This window comes from Danio rerio, chromosome 12, assembly GCF_049306965.1.
Source record: "Danio rerio strain Tuebingen ecotype United States chromosome 12, GRCz12tu, whole genome shotgun sequence".
Lineage (NCBI taxonomy): Eukaryota > Metazoa > Chordata > Actinopteri > Cypriniformes > Danionidae > Danio > Danio rerio.
The window spans coordinates 9,898,292-9,921,343 of NC_133187.1; the positions used below are offsets into that span (position 1 = coordinate 9,898,292).

Sequence of the window (23,052 nt, forward strand, 5' to 3'; positions counted from 1 at the left end):
ATTTGTAAATACAAGGTAAATACATTGATTCCACTTTCTAATGACACTTTTGGGTCTATTTTTTTAGGTAGGTCTTTAAAAATATTTTTTATTGATTATTTTATAATAATTTAGTTTGATTAGTAAGAGTCAAATACATTATTGTTATTCTATGTCATTTCATTTGAATATTATGTAGGCAAACGTTTTATTGATTTTAACTATTGTTTAACATATTATTAAACTTTTTAAACCACTAACATTAACACTGTGCTTTAGTTTAAGAGGCTCACCTCGAACCAGACACCACATGGCATGTCTAATGCAGAATAAGGATTTTTCCAATAAACGTTTTGGAAATTACTATTAATATTATTAATATTAATATGACATATCTCCTTCTAACACAAGCTCGTCCTCCATCTGGACTGTACCATTACTGGCCTGACCCCCACACACCTCATTTCAGTGATCAGCCTCTGAGACCTCCATCTATCCAGACCTCCTTCCCTCCGCAGATCTTTGCAGATCATCAACCCGGTGAAGTGGAGGCCAGACTGGATCTCCTGCATAGTCAACTCAACAGGTCTGTTATATATCTTATTATCAATGTGGGAAGACAAAAGTGAAAGTTCATTTTTACAAGCCCACTACCTTTCACACAGTGTAGTGTAGATGTTTGTCAATGTACAAAGTCTAAAAAGATTAAATGATCCAAGTAAAGATCTAACAGATAAATAAATTCTGCAAATAAACTGTATTCACTTCCATAACTGATCTAACTACCTTGAGCCTTTTCAAATCAGCATTCAGAGCATCCGGAAATAATTCATAGCGCTTCACTTTTTCCACATTTTTTTTATGTTACAGTTTTATTCCAAAATCCATTTATTTGCTCAAAATTCTACACACAATATCCCATAATGACAATGAGAAATTTTCTTTTTGGAAATAGTTGCAAATTTGTTAAAAATAAAAAACCTGAAAAATCCATGTATAGAAGTATTGACAGCCTTTGCTCAATACTTTTTTGATGCACCTGTGGCAGCAACTACAGCCTCAAGTCTTTTTGAATATGACGCCTCAAGCTTGGCACACCTGTCTTTGGGAATTTTTGCCTACACCTCTTTACAGTACCTCTCAAGCTCTATCAGGTTGGATGAGAAGCGACGGTGTACAACCATTTCAGATCTCTCCAGAGATGTTCAATAGGATTTAGGTTTGGGCTCTGGCTGGGCCACTCAAAAGCATTTACAGAGTTGTTGTGAGGCCACTCTATTGATATTTTAGCGTTGTGCTTTAGGTCACTGTCCTGCTGGAAGATGAACGGTCCCCCCCAGTCTGAGGTCAAGAGCGGTCTAAAGCAAGATTTCATTCAGGATGTATCTGTACATTGCAGCATTCATCTTTCCCTCTATCCTGACTAGTCTTCCAGTTCCTGCTGCTGAAAAACATCCCCACAGCATGATGCTGCCACCACCATGCTTCACTGTAGGGATGTTATCATCCTAGTAATGAGAAAACTCTTAAAAACTTTTGAAACTTTTAGAGCAACAGAATTTTTTCTGTAACCTTCTCCAGCCTTGTGCCTCGAGACAATTCCCTTGTCTTTGTGCTTGGTTTGTGCTTTGACATGCACTGCCAACCCTGGGACCTTATATAGACAGGTGTATGCCTTTTCAAATCATGTCCAATCAACTAAATATACCACAGGTGAACTCCAATTAAGCTGCTGAAACATCTCAAGAATGATCAGTGGAAACAGAATGTACCTGAGCTCAATTTAGAGCTTCACGCCAAAGGCTGTCAATACTTCTGTACATGTAATTTTTCAGCTTTTTTATTTTTAATATGCACTGTAATGCTGTCTATAGATTTCATTGGCTGCCACTGAATGTCTACTTTGACCCTCAAACACTGCAGCTGGTTTGTGTTGTTGACATTAAGAAGAAACATTTGCCCATTGTCTTTTAAATATATAATATATTTAGCAGACACTTTTATCCAAAGCAAGTGAGCATAAAAAGAGCTTCAAATCATCAGAGAGTAGCAGTATATAAATGCTATGACTAGTCTAAGTTAGTTTTTAATTTAGTTTTGGAATATTGCATAAAAAAGCTCAAGAGAAAGACTAAGATGGGCATACATTTTAAGAGTATGTATAAAAAACTTATGCTCACAAGAAGTAAGATATCCTTTTTATATGATAAGAAAAAAATGCACAAACTACAATGGAAACCCATTTACTCAATAAATTCCAGAATGTTCATTCAATAAGTCATGTGCTTAATGTAGGCTTCTATTTGACCACTTTTACAAGATGTAAGATAAGTCTTTGGTGTCTCCAGAATGTGTCTCTAAAGTTTCAGCTCAAAACACCCATCAGATTATTTATTATACCCTACTGAAAATGGCAATTATAGCTGTTTTTGTAGCTTAAAACAATACATTTTTCCCCAGGCTGGAGACGAGAATGACTACAGACATCAATGTGATCCTTCAGCTTCTCCAGCGACAGATGGCTCCTGTTCCTCCAGCATACAGCACAGTTTTACCTGACAGACACCCTCCTGACCCCACGGCCCTGTATAGAAACAACACACCGGTGCTTCACAGCCTCTACCCAATCCCAAACATTCAGCTGGACACAAACACTGCCATTCAGGTGACAATGATGACAGTAAATGAGGTCTTGTGTTCTTAATTGTATTGGTTATGCACTTGAAATGTACTTCAAAAGATCTTAAAAGTGTATTTCTTAAAAACTAGTCATAGATGATATAATATTATGATACAAAAGACCATTTGTGTGTTCTTAAAAGGATAATTCAGCCAATAACGAAGATTTCCTCACCATTTACTCACTCAGTTGATTGTAAACATATGAATTTCTTTCTTCTGTTGAACACAAATGAAGATATTTTGAAGAATGTTGGGGAAAATGGAGCCATTGACAACTAAAGTAGGTACTTTGAACAAAATATGGAAGTTAATGGCTGTTTTTGCCAACATTCTTCTTTTTTGCCAAATATCTTCTTTTGACAAGAAACTCAATCATGTTTGTAATGTAATGTGTGTATTCATATATCGCATTTATCGTGTATGGCCAAACCAGTGCTTCACAGTCATGCAGGGCAGGGGTCTCTCCAGTGTGCAGCATCCACTTAGATGATGCAACGGCAGCCACAGGACAGCGGTGCCAGTGTGCTCACCACACACCAGCTATACAGGTGGAGTGAAGAGCCAATTCAATGAATGGGAATGATTAGGAGGCCATGATGGGTAAGGGCAGATGGGGGAATTTGGCTACACCCCTATTCTTTACCATAGAGAGTCAGGACCTCGGCTGAAAGATAGCGCTTACTGATAGTATAGCGTCCTCTTCACTATACTGGGGCATTAGGATTCACACAGGCCGCAGGTTGAGTGCCCCCTGCTGGCCCATGTAGTCTCCCATCCAGGCTCAGCCCTGCTTAGCTTCAGTAAGTAACCGGTGTTGGGCTGCAGGGTGATATGGCTGTGGCTTATGTTTTTTGATGTTTGGATCAAGTGGAGAATGAGTAAATCATGGGAGCAAACCGTCCTTTTAAAGGGAGTAAACATTCAAAACATTCATAATTTTTTTTGTGTCAGAACACTGAACAGTACACAGTAGAAACAATGATCATGATTTAAGACAATAGAAGGAAAATACTACTTAAAAAGCAAAAAAGAGTCCTAAATATTTCTGAGATAATTGATGCGAAAACATAATTGAATTAGATTTGAATACATTGCAAGTGATTAAATAAATATAAATGAGATTAGATCAATCAAATAATACAAAATCACAAATGAAAACTGCCGAAATAAACATTAAACAAATGAAATACAAAAATATATTAAAGGGTAAATAAATATGTGAACTAATTAATAAGTTTGTACTTTAATAAGTAGAAAACATTTCATGTGATTTTTTTCCTAATAATAAAAATATATTTTTCCACTAATATTTTAAACGTATATACACTCACCAGCCACTTTATTAGATACACGTTTAGTAATACCAGGTTGGACCCCCTTTTGCCTTCAGAACTGTCTTAATCCTTCATGGCACAGATTCAACAAGATACTGGAAACATTCCTCAGAGATTGTGGTCCATATTGACATGATAGCATCACGCAGTTGCAGCAGATTTGTCAGCTGCACATCCATAATGCGAATCTCCCGTTCCACCAGATCCCAAAGGTGCTTTATTGGATTGAGCATTGTCACGTTCAAGAAACCAGTCTGAGATGATTCCATAGCCATTAGAAGATGGGTACACTGTGGTCATAAAGGGATAGACTAGTCAGCAACAATACTCAGGTAGGCTGTGGCGTTGATATGATGCTCAATTGGTACTAACGGGCCCAAAGTGTGCCAAGAAAATATCCCCCACACCATTACACCACCACCACCAGCCTGAACCGTTGATACAAGCCAGAATCGATCCATGCTTTCATCTTGCTGATGCCAAATTCTGACCCTACCCTCCGAATGTTGGACAGTTGTACCTAATAAAGTGGCCAATGAATGTATATTCATATTATAATTGTATAAATGTGGTCTTTATGTAGGAAAAGATACAGTATAAATGCCTTTTACATTCCAGAATGATCATATTTGGTCATATTTGGCCTGATGAATGCCTAATGTTTTTTTTTTTATGCCATTTCAAATACAGAGATATACTCAATACTACTACCTTTACCTAAAGAACATCCACAGTACACTTAAAGGGATAGTTTACCCAAAAGTGAACATATACTCACCCTTAAGTCCAAACCTTTATGTTTGAATTGATCTCCATAGTAGGAAAAAACAAATAACGATATGGAGGTCAATGGTTACAGGTTTCCAGCTTTCTTCAAAATATTTTTTTTTTTGTATTAAACAGAAGAGACCCAAAGAGGTTTTAAACAAGAGTGACTAAATGATGGCAGAATTATTAGTTTTGGGTGAACTACCCTTTTAAAGACAATCAAATGTGAATGTGAGTTGAGCTGTTTAGTGATTTTGATGCTAAAACGAACAGTAAACCAAATGATCTGATTTACACTCTGATTTTTGATCCTTGTTTTCAGAGTTCAGCTCAGCCTGAATCCATGTTCAAGGCAAATTCCCAGGGCTCTCTATCCAGTGGAGTTCACATGGGAGCTGCATCAGACGACTGCGTACCTGAAACTACCAGTGTTTCAACCCCAGCACTTCAGCCCGCTCTGATGGATGCTCCGATGCTCTGCGTGTCCCTCCGCTTTCCTTCATTACCTGGAAAACTAGACACGTCATCACATTCAGAAGACCCTCAGAAACACATGTCTGATCCTGGATTACCGGTCAGCTAAAATCACAGCACACCATCCGGTTTATCAAAACAAAACACACATCAAAGTCTGACTTAGGAATTCTTGGAATACATTTTGTTTTTTGGTAGAGAAAAATTAGGACAAAACCTAAAGTCCTAAGACTAGAATGGGTGTTGTTCGATAGTTTTAGGGCAATTTTAAAGGAACAGTCTACTTTGATTTGGAAATAGGCTCATTTTACATCTTTACTTGAGTTAAACTATTGAGTTTTACCATTTAGGGCAGCTCTGTGGCGCAGTGGGTAGCGATGTCGCCTCACAGAAAGAAGGTCACTGGTTCGAGCCTCGGCTAGGTCAGTTGGCATTTCTGTGTGGAGTTTGCATGTTCTCCCACTGTTCACATGGGTTTCCTCCATGTGCGCCAATTTCCTCCAAAGACATGTGGTACAGGTAAATTGAGTTAGTTAAATTGTCTGTAGTGTATGTGTGTGAATGAGAGTGTATGGGTGTTTCCTATTACTGGGTTGCAACTGGGAGTGCATCCTCTGCATAAAACATGTGCTGGATAAGTTGGCGGTTCATTCCACTGTGGCGACCCCTGATTAATAAAGGGACCAAGCCGAAAAGAAAATGAATGAATGAGTTTTGCAATGCAGCCAATCTGATGGGAGCACCTTTAGCTTAGCTTAGCATAAATCATTGAATCGGATTGGACCATTAGCATCTCTCTCAAAGAATGTAAAAAGGTTTTAATCTGTTAATTAACAGTTTTCTATTATTTACTCTTCTGTAGTTACATCATGTACTAAGACCAATGAAAAATGAGAGGTTGCTACTTTCTACGCTGATATGGCTAGGAACTTTAATCTTATTCTGGCCTAGTTATCAAGAGACTTCGCAACTAAACATTAAAAAAAACCAACCTTTATTTTCCATCATTCATTCATTCATTTTCTTGTCGGCTTAGTCCCTTTATTAATCCGGGGTCGCCACAGCGGAATGAACCGCCAACTTATCCAGCAAGTTTTTACGCAGTGGATGCCCTTCCAGCCGCAACCCATCTCTGGGAAACATCCACACACACATTCACACACACACTCATACACTACAGACAATTTAGCCTACCCAATTCACCTCTATTGCATGTCTTTGGACTGTGGGGGAAACCGGAGCACCCGTAGGAAACCCACGCGAAGGCAGGGAGAACATGCAAACTCCACACAGAAACGCCAACTGAGCCGAGGTTCGAACCAGCGACCTTCTTGCTGTGAGGCAACAGCACTACCTACTGCGCCACTACCTCGCCATATTTTCCATCATTCGGATTTAATTACAGAAAGTAGACCTTTAAATAGAAAATTTGTCAAAATTACAATTATTTTTTATTTTTTGAGTGAGATGCTAATGGTCTAATGCGAGTTAATGATTTATGCTAAGCTAAGCTAACAGTGCCCCTGCAAGACCCGAAGATCAGCTGAAAGGATTCAGAAAGTGTAAAATGAGCCTATTTTTAAAGAAAGGTGGAGTGTTCTTTTAATGAAAGGTGATGATCCGTACATGTTGACTACCGTACATGAGTAGGAAGGATCAAGGTGTTTAAGGACTTGAATATAAAAAATAATGGACGAAGTACTAGAAACGCCTCATTTGTAGCATCTTAAACCTCCAGATGAACATGAGTGTCCATCATTATGTTGTTTATGGACATCAGTGACATGTTCTGCATGTAGTGAGACTCAGGAAAATACCGTTTATGATATGATAAAGCCAACTAGAGATAATAAATCTGAACAGTGTATATTTTGTGAAGTTCAGGTTTAATCTTTTTTGTAGCCATGACTTTGTGTCTGTACAGAATGTGATTTAATAAATCTTTTTCAAGAGTTCACACTTAGCTGATGATTGATTATAAAGCTTGTTTGGCATGCTGTCTGGAAGAGAGCCCTGAGCTCATAAGATCCTCGAGCCTGGGGCTCCATCCCGTTTCCAAGGCGAGAGGGGAGTTTGAGCTCAGGTAGATCTCGAGAACTCCCCTGCTGTAGTAGCTAATAAACAGACAGTAATTGCTCTTAAGAGATAAATACTAACTAGGAGCATGTCTATGGTGCTGACTTGCTTTAGTCAATTGTCTTAAGTTGCATGTTTTTGGATGGTGGGAGGAAACCGGGGAAAACTCCGCACATAAACGTCAGCTGCCTTGGTAAGGACTTGAACCAGTGACGTTCTTGCTGTTAAGCAACAGTGCTAACCACTGGGCCACCGTGCCACCCATCAAGGAAGAGGAGTAGGGGTGGAAGGGGGGATTCTTCAAAACGAAGGTGGCCGTCATATGGAACTTAGGGTATTTATAGTGTCTTAGGAATCGTCTGATTGGTCAATCATAAATTGAATAATGCGAGACCGGCCGCAAGCAATCATAAGCACGTGATCCTCTCCAAATTAGTTTAGAAATAAACTTCACACAGTAGAGGTCTGCATTCGGGAGCCGCGGTACCCGACCCGATTTCTTTCGTCGCCGGAATAATGTTCCGAATAAAGCAGGGGAGCGGTCGGTAACTGGTATATTTTGAACGGGACTGGACGGTCTAACAATATCGCTCCCGACTCCCGAGCAAACACGCGTATGTATGCGTGTAGATGAGAGATTGTGATGCTGCGTTTAGCTTGTTTGTTGCTGTCTATGTGTGTGTGTGTGTGTGTGTGTGTGTGTGTGTGTGTGTGTGTGTGTGTGTGTGTGTGTGTGTGTGTGTGTGTGTGTGTGTGTGTGTGTGTGTGTGTGTGTGTGTGTGTGTGTGTGTGTGTGTGTGTGTGTGTGAATGAGAGAGAGGTTGGTGCTGTGTGTGTGTGAATGAAAGAGAGAGTGTGATGCTGTCTGTCACTTGCTTGATGGTGTGTGTCTATGTGTGTGTGTGTGTATGTGTTTATACAGATAGCTTGTTATAGGCTGTCTGGACTCTGTATATCTGGGTGGTTTTCGGTTATGTCTCTCCCCCTTCGAGTAACAGGAAAGGGCGCGGAGGGTAGAAAACAGGGCGGGTCAGGCATGCGGGACAACAAATGCTGAACATAAGCAGGAGCGGTCGGGTTCGGACTAAAACCTGACGGGAGCGGGATTCAAAATTTCGCCCTGCGCAGATCTCTACTTCACAGTGTGAAACATTCACATGATTAATTTTGGGAGCTGCTTTATTAAAGACTCACTAGTCTCATCGGTTTACAGAATATAAAACAATTCTCAGTATCTTTTTGAAACAACATCTCTGACCCTGTGTTTACTTACAGAAAACAGCTACTAAAACTAAACGATCAAACTAGTCGTCATATCACTTATTCATTTTCCTTCGGTTTAGGTTTTATTTCAGAGGTCACTACAGTGGAATGAACTGACAACTGTCCGAGCCTGTTTTACGAAGAGGACACCCTTCCAGCCGTAACCCAGTAATGGGAAACAGCCACACATTCTCACAATCACACACACACTACAGACAATTTAGTTCATCCAATTCACCTATAGCGCATGCCTTTGAACTGTGGGGAATACCCAAGGAAACTTGAACCAGTGATCTTCTTGCTGTGAGGCGACAGTGCTAACAACTGAGCCACCGTGCTGTAAACATTTTTTTTATCCAATTATTATTTCGCCAAGCTCTTTTTCAACTGTGCAACAATATAAATGAAACATGGAAATTATGTAGAGACTTTGTTTGTTTCTTCTTTGTGTTTCTGCTAACGTTCCCTTGGCTAAGCTTGAAGGTACAGTTCACTCATAAATGAATATTCTGCAATCATTTACTCATCCTCCACTTGTTCCAAACCTGTTTAAGTTTCTTTCTTCTGTTGAACACACAAAAAAAGGTTGCTAATAATCTTGGGAAAAACAGCTATTGATTTCCATAGTATTTTTATTTCTGCTGCTTTTTCCCCAACATTCTTCAGAATATCTTCTCTTGTGTCAAACAGAAGAAAGAAATTTATAAATGTTTAGACCCGCTCGAATGTGCATGAACGGATTTTATATTTGGATAAAAGTAAGGCAAGGCAAGTTTATTTATATAGCACATTTCATACACAGTGGCAATTCAAAGTGCTTTACATAAACAGGAATAAAAGAAACATATACAAGAAAATAAAAACGATTAAAAACCGATAAAAATCGATTAAAATGTGTTAAATCAGGTTATAAAAGAGCTAATAATAATAGCTGAAAACAGATTCTCCCCGCTTTGACTGAACTCTTGGATTGTCTAGTTTATATGATCCTAAGGATCTGAATGATCTGGTATGTTTGTATTCAGTGAGCATATCTGTAATGGATTGATTGTCACCATGTAGTGATTTATAGACCAGTAATAATATTTTAAAATCTATTCTGAATGTAACTGGGAGCCAGTGTAAAAACCTGAGGACTAATGTGATGTGCTCTGATTTTCTGCTTCTGGTCAGACTTCTGAACACAGCGTTCTGGATCAGCTGCAAATGTCTCACTGTCTTTTTGGGAAGGCCAGTGAGGAGGCCGTTACAGTAATCCACTCTAAGTCTTCACTGGAAACAAAGCATCTGATTGGTGCAATGTTTTTGAGATGATAGTATGAAAACAGCCTCTAAATTAAACTTTAGTAAAAATAAAATGATGAGATAAATATTCAAAGAAAACTTTTTTGCATAAATCTGTTAATCAACCTCATAAAAAATGATAAATAAATTATGCCTGGAGACTGCGCTGCCCAATCCTGGAGCACCTTGACCTTCTTTGCTTTCAGGAACTTTGATGTGGGGGCTGAAGTATAAGAAGGAGCGCTATCCTGCTGAAGAATTTGCCCAGCCAGTAGGTCTTTTGCAGTATTAGTAATGATTGGGATGCAGTTTAACAGATGAAAATTGACCTTCTGACACTTTCCTAAATGATCGTCTAGAAGTCAAGTTATTATTTTTTTTGACCTTCTTGCTGTGAGGCTGTCTTGCTTGTTTGGTTGTGGCCACTAGTAGTTTGCCTACCTGTTGTTCTTTGCTGAGCCAGTAGGCTACACTGTTGGTTCTATTTAAGGCTCTGGTAAACAGGATTTGGTAATCCTGAAATCTGGTATTTGGATCACAGTGATCCAACCCAGTGTTCCTTTAAAAAAAAGTAAGAGAGATCAAATAATCCATGGGATAACCAAATTTAGACCATTTTGATCCAGATACATATTATTTGAAAAACTGAGCCCAGATGACCCCCTCTCCATCTAGTCAGAGGACTATGGAAATACAATTGTGACTTTTTATCCTCAAATTTGAAAGAAAATGCTATTACATAAATTTACATCTTGCAGTTTTCACTTTCCCCTTCTCAGAATCACTGGTTTTAATATACAACATGGTGAAAACTAGCTTTCACAGATAACACACTAACGTCTTTACATCTAACATCTTTTACCAACCAAAAGATCGGTGCCCATTTTTTGCTCTTAAATAGCTAGAAAACTGCAAACAATTAAACAATATGAATCAACAAACTCGTTTCGAAGTATAAATGAACATAAATCAGCTTTAGTAAAGCTTTTCCAGTAATCTTTCTTTTATGCAGTGGATTGTTTTTTCCCCAAGCAAGAATAAGGTGTTGGTCTGTGATTGAAGTGCAGAGGATGGATTGAATGACAGCTGAGTACTGCACGAGCAGCTCCTTTGGCAGGTTAAACTTCCTCAGCTGACCAAGGACGTACAGTGTCTGCTAGGCTTTCTCCACAATAGAGTCTATGTGAATTTCCCACTTCAGATCTGAGGGGATATGTATATGAGATGTTTCATTCGCATTATGGCTAAAATAGACGGAAGTCTTTATCAAACTCTTTATCATTTAATACACATTTTTTTAACATTACACTATCAGGCCTGTGGCCAGTTTAATGAAAGGGATGGTTACTTTTTCTGAAAAACTGAACATTTTTGCAGTTATTTACCTGATTTTTTTTACCTTCATTTACCTGTAATGTGGTATTTGGATCACAGTGATCCAACACAATAGTCCTTTTAAAAAGTAAGATAAATCAATTAATCCTGGATAGCAAAATATGGAATTTCCAAATGTGGACCAATTTGAAATACTGAGCCCTGATGACATGAACACCCTAACACCCCCAATTTTTTTCATATTTTCCCAATATTTGAAGAAAAACAAGCTTTTATATAAATTTAAATCTTGTTTTCACCTTTCCCCCCTCAGAATCACTGGTTTTCAAGAGTTCACACTTAGCTGATGATTGATAGTAAAGCTAGTTTGGCATGCTGTCCCGGGGGAGAGCCCTGAGCTTATAAGATCCTCGAGCCCTGGGCTCCCTCCCGTTGCAAGGCGAGAGGGGAGTTTGAGCTCAGGTAGATCTCGATGACTCCCCTTCTAGCTTGTTGTAGCTAAGTGTCAGATATGTATACTGAAAGGTGTACTCAGAGTTTAGCTAATGTTTTTTTATTAATTGTTTAGAGTGCTTGTTTTTGAACTGTGGGAGGAAACCGGAGGACCCGGGGAAAACCCATGCGACCACTGGGAGAACGAGCAAACTCCGCACAGAAATGCCATCTGGTTTGGAAAGGAATTAAACCAGGGGCATTCTTGCTGTGAGGCAACAGTGCTAATCGCTGGCCACCGTGACGCCCGTTTGAAAGGAGGGAAAGTAGGGTTGTGTGGGGGGGTTTCTTCAAGACGAAGATATTGAGATGAGAAAAGTCTGGTTATTTATAGTGAGTTAAGGATCGTCTGATAGGATAATCAGTCATTAGCTAAAGTTGGAACAGCTGCGAACAATCATAAGCACGTGATCCTCTCGAAATTTCTTTATGAATAAACTTCACTTAATATACAACATGGTGAAAACTAGCTTTCACAGATAACACACTAATGTCTTTACATTTAACATCTTTTACCAACCAGAAGATTAGTGCTCGATTTTTGCTCATAAATTGTTAGAAAATTGCACAAACAATTAAACAATACGAATCAACAAACTCGTTTCCCAGAGATGGGTTGCGGGTGGAAGGGCATCCGCTGTGTAAAAATGTGCTGGGTAAGTTGGCGGTTCATTCCGCTGTGGCGACCCCAGATTAATAAAGGGACTAAGCCGACAAGAAAATGAATGAATGAACGAACAAACCCGTTTCAAAGTATAAATGAACATAAATCAGCTTTAGTAAAGCTTTTCCAGTAATCTTTCTTTTATTTACAATTATGAAAAACATCATTTACAGTGTTTCTTTCAGTTCTTTAGTGTTTGATGGCCAGATTATATTTCTACAACCGTTTACAAAGCTGCCAAGTGTATGTTCAGATCTGATTTGTAGCAGTTGTCTTTTTGGAATTGACAAGTTTTACAGATTAGGCAAACCGTACTCCAAAATAAAATAAAAAGATGTGTTGGCTGTGCAGAGAAAAGGCAGAAATTCAACCATGTTTTTTTCCCCTTGTCCCTTATTCAGAAATACAATCATGTCATTGTTTGAGCTCACATTATATCACTCTCTCACTCCAGTCACTCACAGTTCATCATCATCATCATCACTCACAAAGCCAAACTTAATTCATATTCAAGAAAAATCAAGATCAATTCAAAATATCTGGAATTGAAGATGTGGTTTAGCGAACGCATTACGTATAAAATGGCACCAAAGAATGCGGATGGAACAAAACGTACACGTCTTTCCTCAATGAAGTGACATATTAACTGGACGCCGGAGTCACTAGTTAACAAAAGGCGCACGTTGTCATTTGGAACAATGGAGGCTTTGAGCGCCGACCCGTCCAGCCAGAGGCCACAGCTGCTAATATATGGAAATTAGAGCACGTTCTTAAATGTGAAGTATTTACTCCACAACACTGCGATGAGTGTTAGCTGCTTTTCTGTCTGGATGTGAGGCTCATTTAAATGAGTAGGAGCCTTAAAGAGACTCTCATAACATAATAACAATAAACATTCGCTTCAGAACTAAATAAAAGAGGCCCCTTCACGTCAATCAACAATCAATGCATACATCACTGCAATGGAGTATATATAATACAAATAAACATAATTCATCTTGAATAAATCTCTGTCCAGATCATATTTCAACCTAAAATTATAATAGCTCGAAATAAATATGTTTTTTAAGAACAAAAAAAAAAGTTCAGTACCAGTAGTTTCGTATTTTGATATTATAAAAGTTTGGGTTTGCTGGTATCAGAAGTAGGGATGTTCCAATCATCATTTTAGCAGCCGAGTAACAATTCCTTGTTATGAGGATCGGCCGATACTGAGAACCAATACTGATGTTTGGAGCTTTATAAGTATGATACCTAAGAGGAGATCTCTCCTTGTCTAAGAGAATACATGAAGGATGTTGCATGAAATGCCTTAAACACGTCTCTTACAACTACAGTTGAAGTCAGAATTATTATCCCCTTTGAATTTTTTCTTTTTTAAATATTTCCCAAATGATGTTTAACAGAGCAAGGAAATTTTCACAGTATGTCTGATAATGTTTTTTTCTTCTGGAGAAAGTTTTATTTGTTTTATTTTGGCTAGAATAAATATAGGGGGCCTAATAATTCTGACTTCAACTGTATATTACAGTTTTTTCCAGTGGCTTTGGTCCATTTATCAGATCAGAATTGAAATGCTCATAACGACCTGTTCAATCTTCAGATCATTGTTAATTGTCTTTACATGCAAAATGGCTGAACAAGTTGTCATGATACAATTTTCTAAATCTGTTTACATTTCTCCCAGGTGAATCTTGACTTTTTCTAATGATGGTGCATCTCAGAGGAGATTGTCCTGTGTTCACATTTTGTTTTTTCTTTGTGCTATGCACTTCTGTCTTTTCCTTTCTGTATCACAATGACATGATCGGTCAACACTTACAGTACAAACTAGGGCTGCACGTTCTCAAAACAATCTAGCATTGCGATCTTTTTTTTATTTTGCGATATGAGTACAACTTCACCAAATGATCTGTATTTGGAAAGAATTTATAATGTTAGACTGATTGGGATGATTCTGCAGTGGGAGTGCATCTTCATAAAATCTAATAAACAATTTCTAATAAAAAATCTATAAACGTTTTGGGGTCCCGACACATTTTCATTGTGGTCTGTCCTATTTGCAGTGCATTTCTGTATTCGCATGTGTTGTGAGTATTTTCATACATAACAATCTATAAACACAGTCAAGAAACAGATACAATTAAAATAAAGTGTTTTAGCATTTCCAGAGTCTAACAGTATTCAAGTACCGTAACTTAATGATCAAATAATTCAATCAAATTAATCGTAGTTAAAGTTAGAAACAGTGTTGCGGTAAGTAATGCAAGTTACGTAATAATATTACTTTTCTAAGTAGCGAGTATAGTAACGCATTACTTTTAAAACTTAACCATTATTATTTGAGTTACTTTTAAAAAATGTAACTCGAGTTACTTTTTAGAATAATTCGCTATTAAAAAATAATTTGCTGAATTATAATGAGTGTAATCACGTTGAATCCCACTCCTTGACAGAATGAGCTGACCACGGGAACAGACAGAAATCAAGATGGCAGAGCTTTACATTTCTGTGATGGAAATATTCTTATTAGTTTGAACACATGAAAGAAAAGGGGATTATAGTCTCAATGAACAGTGATTTTAATAAACTAAGAAGACAAAAACACACAAGTAGCAAACACATTGCTTTCAACTTTCAGTAATCTTTTCAAGAAAATTTCAATTCTGATCTGAGAAATCTTCCAAAGCCACTGAGAAAAACTATAACAACTGTCTGCCTGTTAAATCTACAGTATCTCAGCATTAAGCTGCGGTCACACTGCACTTTTCTCCCCATAAACTTCCATTCATACGCATGCGAATGCGTCAATACAGGAATGCAAGGTCGCGCGACAAGTGTCGTAGTTTGCTGCGTTGCAATATTCAAGTTTGGTGAACTCCGTATGGTGAAATCGTATAACGTGACTGCATGAGACCAATCAAAGATCAAAACAGGACCTCTCTGGACAGAAAATTTAAATATAAACCAATCGCTCGCTTTTTTACGTCTAATCGTCTTGCTTAATCCCGCCCTTTTTTTGCAGTGTCACACAACAAAATTTCGCAAGCTCAAACTCGTGCACAGGTGTCAAACTCTTTCGTTTCTGGAGGGCCGCAGCTCTGCACAGTTTAGCTTTAACCTTAATTAAACACACCTGATCAAACTAATTAAGTCCTTCAGGCTTGTTTGAAGCCTACAGGTAAGTGTGTTGGAGCAGGGTTGGAACTAAACTGCAGGGCTGCAGCTGTCCAGGAATTGAGTTTGTGTACTGTAGTGTGACTAGAATGTTCTAAAAGTGCAATATTTGAATTTAAGGGTCATTTACACAACACCGATTTTATCTAAAACCAAAAACCAGTTAATGTTTTTGCGCTGTTGGTGACCACTTCTTTTTGGGGACGTCACACACAGTTTAAGGATTGAAATTTTGAAGACATTCAATCTACAAACCTGCTTGAATAAAAAAAAAAAGTGCAATTCTTTACAAAAGTGGCATCGCCAACTATTAAACTAGCATAATAGAGCATTTGTAGTTGTTTTGCTGGATTTGTGTTTGAAATTGAGAAAAACTTTCCATTTCTAGTAGACCATTGTCATGTAAAATCTGCAATATGACCTGGACACTATCTGAGATTCACCCCTTGCTTTACACACATCTGTACAACTGTTCTCCAGCCCATAATAAAGATGAATAATGTTTTTTTTTTTTTTTTTTTTTTTTTTTTTTTTTTTTACAAAAACCCCCAAACAATTGTGAAAACCTGTATGTGTGAGATGAGGACTGCTGCTGTTGAATTGCTGAACTTCACACTCGCTTTAGACGCTGATAATGTGAGTCTTTCATTCATGGCCACTGAAGCTGCTCAGCCGGAAACACACTCACACACCCACCCACACACACACAACAAAGATTGTGTCCAGCTCCTGTCCAGCTGTCTTTAAAGCTGTGTGTTTAAACTCCGGCTGGGAAAACAAAAAGTAACTTTCCAAAGCAAACATCCTTAATCCTCAATGTACTCCATATATATCGAAAGACATCTTCCAGTGTTAAGATTGTTCAAACAGTCTTAAAAAAAAACAACGCTGGCGCAAATAGCTGTTTTTTTCCTCTTTGTTTTTTTTTTGTTGTTTTTTTGGTAAATTCTGCAAATGCATCCATCTTCAAGTTCAATCTCCAATACAGAATGCTACATAGATTCTTGTGGTAATTTTGTAGAAAGCCATGAGAAACCATTCCCATTGGGAACATCCTTCACAAATACGCACATACACACTCACAAACACACACACACACACGCGAACACACATACCTTCATCTTCAAACATACTCACAAACACATTCATCTCCACACTCATACACAAGGGCTTGTTTTTGTTGATTAGTGAGGACATTACATAGACTTCTATTGTTTTTATATCAGTGTAATGATAGACCCAATCCCAATTCTATTTTACACCTTCCCTTCGGCCCTTAAAATAGAGTGTGAAGGGGTAGGGATAAAATTATGAAATGGGATGCCAATACTAAAACTGTGTCATCATATGTTGCCAATAGCTCCAGCATTAATATAGCGGTTGCCTAGTGAGATAAAAAGCGCAGTACACTGCTCTTTACTAATATAAAAAAGGCAGTGATCTTGCATTTTCAGAACTGAAACATGCATTTGGCCTGGCTAATTGCCCATTATTTTGTGATGTAAATGACTCGACAGCGCCATCTTTGCACGTTTTACAGAATGACCCCCAAGCTACGTTTCACGCACGTATTAAAATTGGCACACAGGAAGTCGGATATTTTATCTCTAGGCATTGTATTTTAACAAACTCCTCCTAGGGATTTTAAAAGATCAACACCAAAATTGGGTATTGTCATCTGAAGGCCTTGGTCGATGTTAAAATGAGAAGATCTAGAGTTTTTGTCATTGTTAAAATAGTGTGAAGGGGTAGAGATAAAATTACGAAATGAGACACTATTACTACAACTGAATGTCATCATATGTTGTCACTAGCTCCAGCATTAATATAGTGGTTGCCTAGTGAGATAAAAAGCGCAGAACACTGCTCTACACTAATGTCAAAATAGCAGTGCATCTTGAATTTTCAGAACATTAACATTATAACAGATCTGCTGTAAAAAGCAGACTTTTCAGATCATGACAATAAAGCCTTATTCACACTACGAGTGACATAGCGGCAAAGCGATAAGCGACCGTTCCTTTCAACATAGAGTGACTTCCAGCGACCTCCGTCTACGCAAGCAACAGCGACTGTTCGTGACTAGGTGGCCGTGTTGAGCGATGTGACAAAGTTTAGAATCCTTTAACTTTATGCAAATGAAGAGCGACATTCTTGAGAGACGGCCAATAGGAGCACAAGTAGAGCTCACGTTTCCTCTCTCTGCTCACTCTGAGGCTGGTGGTATTCTCCGTGCTGTAGAGACCTGCATTTGCAGCAGGTCGCCACCCAGAGCGACACCCAGCTACAAAGTCACTGCTAGTGTGAATGAGGCACAAGACATTAAAGGTATTACAAATATAATAAATCAGGTGCTTGTTTGTACTAAAAATCCTTATTAATGCCATTTTTGTTACATTTGTGGGTCTCATTCCTTGCTTTCGCAGCCATGTTGGTGATTTATTCAGGTAAATCTCTTCATTTGTAGTGTGGTCCCCAAAAAACCATACCCCTTACCCCTATACCTCAGAGCAAAAGAGATTTGGGATATCCCTACCCCTTCACATGAATGCACAGACTGAGGGCTAAGGTTAAGGTAGAATTGGGATTGGGACTAACCCTAACCCTAAACCTCACAGAAACAAGTGGCAATATAATGGATACTAATAAAACATGCTCTGGACAAATTTAATTAGTGATGACCAGAAAAATCCTCACTAGTCACTTGTTTTCATATTTCACTAAATAAGTGTGGACAATTGAGCCCTCATTAGTATAACTAAACCAGTACACAACACTTTCATCTCCACACACACACACACAGACACGCAGTCTCATTGGCAAGTTTACATCCACACAAACTCACAACACATTTATCTCCACACACTACACTCATTCACACACACACCCACACTAAAGCTTTAGGTGTACTCCTTGTGGCCGCTCCATGTGTCTGCCAGGCCCAGGTACTCTGGGTTTTCTGCGGTGGGCGTCATGAATCCGTTGGGCTGCCTGTGATTTGTTCCTCCATTTATGGCCACTCTGGCCACTACCTGAGCTTTTGCTGCAATATCGTGGTAGTAGGGGTTGTCGAATGCTGGCGAGGTGGGTGTGATGCTGCCTATTGGCACCAGATATTCTGGGTTCTCCACACTGTTCCCTGTGCTGAGGCCATTGAGGATGAATCTCCTCTCGCTGGCCTTGCGTGGAAGTGTGCTGGGCCGCTCTGATGCTATGTCCTGGTTCACATACTCTGAGAACAAAGAACATGGTCAAGGCATTAAAAGTGTAAATAAAAGACAAAAAAAGCTTTTGTAATGAAACATATTTTACAAAGAGAAGCAGATTTTTAACATTCATTCATTCGTTCATTTTTAACCACTTTTCTGGGGCCGGGTCGCGGGGGCAGCAGTCTTAGGAGAGAACTCCAGACTTTCCTCTCCCCAGACACTTCCCCCAGCTCCTCCAGGGGATCCCGAGGCATTCCCAAGCCAGCCGAGAGACAAAGTCCCTTCAGCGTGTTCTTAGTCTTCCCCGAGGCCTCGTCCTGGTTGGACCTGCCTGGAACACCTCCCTAGGTAGGCGTCCAGGAAGCATCCAAAACAGATGCCCGAGACACCTCAGCTGACTTCTCTCAATGTGGAGGAGCAGCGGCTCTACACCGAGCTCCTCCCGGGTGAAAGAGCTCCTCACCTTAGCTATAAAGGTGCACCCTACCACCCTGCGAAGGAAACTCATTTCGGCCCCTTGTATCCGAGATCTTGTCCTTTCGGTCATAACCATAGGTGAGAGTAGGAACGTAGATGGACCGGTAAATTGAGAGCTTTGCCTTTCGGCTCAGCTCCTTCTTTACCACAACGGATCGATACAATGACCACATTACTGCTGCCGCTGCACCAATCCGCCTGTCAATCTCATGTTCCATCCTTCCCTCACTTGTAAACAAAACCCCAAGATACTTGAACTCATCTACCTGGGGTAAGGACTTTCATCCAACCTGAAGATGGCAAACCACCATTTTCCGGTGAAGCACCATGGCCTCGGAATTGAAAGTGCTGAATCTTAGATTTTCAAAATTTAAATCATTGTTTGTTATAATATATACCAATATATAGTTGATACCAATAAAGTGGTACAAAAAAAAACTTTTGCTTAGCACTTTTATTTCCTGAAGATTAATTATTATTTGTGAAAAAAGTCTAAAGCATTTAAACTTTTTGCCTAAACTTGCTTTTACTAAGGACTTAGCACCTACTATCCGTAGGCCCTATTGGAATTGCTCTGTTTTTCTCTTCTTCTTCTCTAGAATGAATTGTATTTTGGGGGGTCTAAACATGCTCAAAAACTCACAAAACTTTGCAAATGCACCAGAATTGGCGAATTTGTTATAGGGTTTGGAAGTGGGTTTGACAAAATGACTCAACAGCACCCTCTATGCATGTTTGACAGAGTGGCCGCTGAGCTACGTTTCACACACACATACGAAAATTGGCATACAGAAGGTCAGGTATTTTAATCCATTTCCAGGCGTTGTATTTTAACCAACTTCTCCTAGGGATTTGATCCGATTAACACCAAAATTGCGTATTGCCATCTAAAGGCCACGGCGTTATTAAATTGTGATGATCTACAGTTTTCATCGAAGGGCATCTCACAAACTTTGATGTTTCGCCATGAAACAGGAAGTTGTTATAACTCAGAATTGCATTGTCTGATCTGCATCAAAATCCACATGTTTGACAACAGTCCTAATCTGAACACGTTTACATGCCAATATTTAGTAATAGCGCCACCTGCTGACATGTTTTACACTGTAACAAACTCCTCCTACAAACGTTATTAGATTGAATAAGTTTTCCGTTAGTCTAATCCAAAGGCCTTTGTGATGTTAAATTGAAAAGATCTAGAGTTTTTGTCTAAGGCTGTGTCCATGGCGAACTGACGAAGTTCGGCGTTTCGCCATAGATAGTGCCACCTGATGACAGGTGGAAGTTTGGCATAAATCGGTGATTTTCTCAGGTTGAATTATATGAATGTTAAATTATTATTATTATTATTTAATTATTGTTAAAATATTATTATAGTGGTGAGCGCGGTTGCGAGGTCCCTTTCACTGCTGCTTGCGGCTGGAATTTATGAATATAATACATTTTAAAAGAAAACATTTTTAAAAATGTATTTCCTTTTTTAACTAATCTGACCTTTTAATAATATTGAGAATTCTTTACTCACATTCTGTTGGCTAAATAGTTTATTACAGGTTATGTTATTTCAGAAAAGAACTTGCAATGTCTTTCCCAGAGATGGGTTGCGGCTGGAAGGGCATCCGCTGCGTTAAAAACTTGCTGGATAAGTTGGCGGCTCGTTCCGCTGTGGCGACCCCGGATTAATAAAGGGACTAAGCCGACAAGAAAATGAATGAATGAATAAACTTGCGATGTCTTGATTTACCAATAAGTTACAATTAATTATATAATAATCTAAAATAAATGAATAATCTAAATAAATCTAATATAAATAAACATCTGCTGCTTCTGTGAAAATGAATAGAGTCATAAACCTTGTCATCAGCCATAAACCTAGTCATTTGCATCAGTTTTATTAGTACAAAAAATTTTTTTTGTGTCAGTATATTAATGGCACACTTGAGCAGCATTCGTAAACTGTAAATATAAAGCAATGCCAAATCACATGCAAGTTTTGTTATACTATTTTACACAATCTGTGAATTAATACATTTGTATTATTTCTATGTTTGCTAAGGAAGAGAGGCGTACATTCATTTCTCTGAATCGCACTTATGCACTTTTGCGAAATGATTTTAGCACAAATCTGTTTCTGCAAAACATTTCATAATCGAGGGCTGACTTCATAGTGAATTTACATATTTTTCTTTACAATATTTAATCTAAAATGTATCTGCTTATGAAATAACTCTCTTTTGAATCACTTCATCAATCACTTCTGCAAAATACCAATTAAATATGTCACATTCTGAGAAGTGAAATGAGTTGCTTTTACTGCTGATGATACATTGCTCTTACCAGGTTGCGTGTGTGTTCCTCGTGGCAGTGTGTGAGACAGGAAAACCATGTTGCCATCAGTCTCCAGATCTCCATCAATGCCGTTGGGCATGGTGGGGTCTTTAGAATAGCGACAAGGGCTGGATGGGGGGCAGCTGTCCTCCACGTAACCGTCCAGAAACACAGAGTCTGATTGGCCTCCAGCTGAGCGGTGTGATATGCTCCGGGCTAGAGGCGGGTACTGTGTCCCAGGCCACATGCCATTGGCTGTTGCGCCCACAGGAAGAGTTGGGTATTGACTCTGTTCTATCATGCTGACAGAAGAATACAACTCTCTCCCATTGGGCAAACCATCCACCTCTACCATTTGATCTGTACTCTAAAGAACAAAGAAAAAAATCAACAAAAAGTATTAAGGCTTGTGCATTTTTGAACAGGGTATATACAAGAAACAGAGAGTGAAATTCAATATCTTTAAAGACCTTTTTTAAGACTCTTTCCATACATTTTAAGATCTTCTTGCCACTTTAGGTTTCAACCGGTAACATTGTTTGGCACTTTACTGTATATTTACCACAGACAGATTGTAAGAAAGCACAACAAAAGAGGTGGTGCGGCACGGTGGCTCAATGGTTAGCACTGTCGCCTCACAGCTCGCTGGGTCAGCTGGCATTTCTGGGTGGAGTTAGCGTGTTCACTCTGTTAGATTTTGCTGTATTTGGCTTATCCGTTCTTGGGTGGCTCGCCAATGTATTAGATTACTCTAATACATAAAATAAGTAAGCTGACCCATGTTCTTACGGGTAGAAGACTTTATTGAAGACAATCAATAGTGCAGTTCCTCAGCAGTGATGTTAACCCGTCGGTCTTCAAGTAACTTAACCCAAAGTACTGTCTGTGAGACAGTACTTTATACTAGCATCAAACAAACCATTCTGTTTACGAGGCTCAGCAGGACCCTCTTCAGATGTTTCAGCTGTTGTTTTGCTAATACCCACTGAGATTGTAAAAGGGTCATTTAGTTCACACCTATCAGTTTGTGGGGGTTGAGGCACAGGTCAACCCATCATATCACATCAGAGTTTATTCCATGTAAATGCAACTGAACTAAAATGCACATAATCTTTCAACTCCATGTTTCCACTGAGTGCACCGATTTCCCCCACAGTCCAAAGACATGCGCTATAGGTGAATTGAATAAACTAAATTGGCTGTAGTGTATGAGTGTGTGTGTGAATGAGTGTTTATGGGTCTTTTCCAGTACTGGGTTGTGGCTGGAAGGGCATCTGCTGCATAAAGCATATACTGGAATAATTGGTGGTTCATTCCGCTGAGGCAACCTCTGAAATAGAGTTTAAGCGGAAGGAAAATGAATGAATGAACAACTAAAGAGTCTCCTTTACAAAGCAATACAATTCAGAAGGGTGGAAATGAAGCGCAAGACAATCATTTCAGAAGAAAACAAAACAATAATTAGAAAAAAGTTTATGTGGGGCTTTAGCAAACTCATTGCTCTAGACTA

General features: G+C 38.9%; 2 protein-coding genes across 7 annotated transcripts in view; one reads left to right on the forward strand and one right to left on the reverse strand.

The window, feature by feature from the left end:
* kcnh6b (potassium voltage-gated channel, subfamily H (eag-related), member 6b) overlaps positions 1-9,402 on the forward strand; it is a 33,066-nt gene extending 23,664 nt beyond the window's left edge. For 3 of the 6 annotated variants that reach the window (XM_021472507.3, XM_073918251.1, XM_073918252.1), the window contains 3 exons: positions 391-565; positions 2,440-2,644; positions 5,086-7,192. In XM_021472507.3, coding sequence (XP_021328182.1) covers positions 391-565; positions 2,440-2,644; positions 5,086-5,346 — 641 coding nt within the window. In that variant the 3' untranslated portion in view covers positions 5,347-7,192. Of the gene's footprint in view, positions 1-390; positions 566-2,439; positions 2,645-5,085; positions 7,193-8,656 lie in introns of those variants that run through there. The other 3 variants (XR_012387846.1, XR_012387847.1, XM_073918250.1) reach the window with 2 other exon arrangements.
* An 8,933-nt stretch (positions 9,403-18,335) lies between these two features.
* The window catches only part of erbb2 (erb-b2 receptor tyrosine kinase 2), a 77,827-nt gene continuing 73,110 nt past the window's right edge, over positions 18,336-23,052 (reverse strand). The window contains 2 exon segments of the mRNA NM_200119.2: positions 18,336-18,760; positions 21,552-21,909. Coding sequence (NP_956413.2) covers positions 18,429-18,760; positions 21,552-21,909 — 690 coding nt within the window. The 3' untranslated portion in view covers positions 18,336-18,428.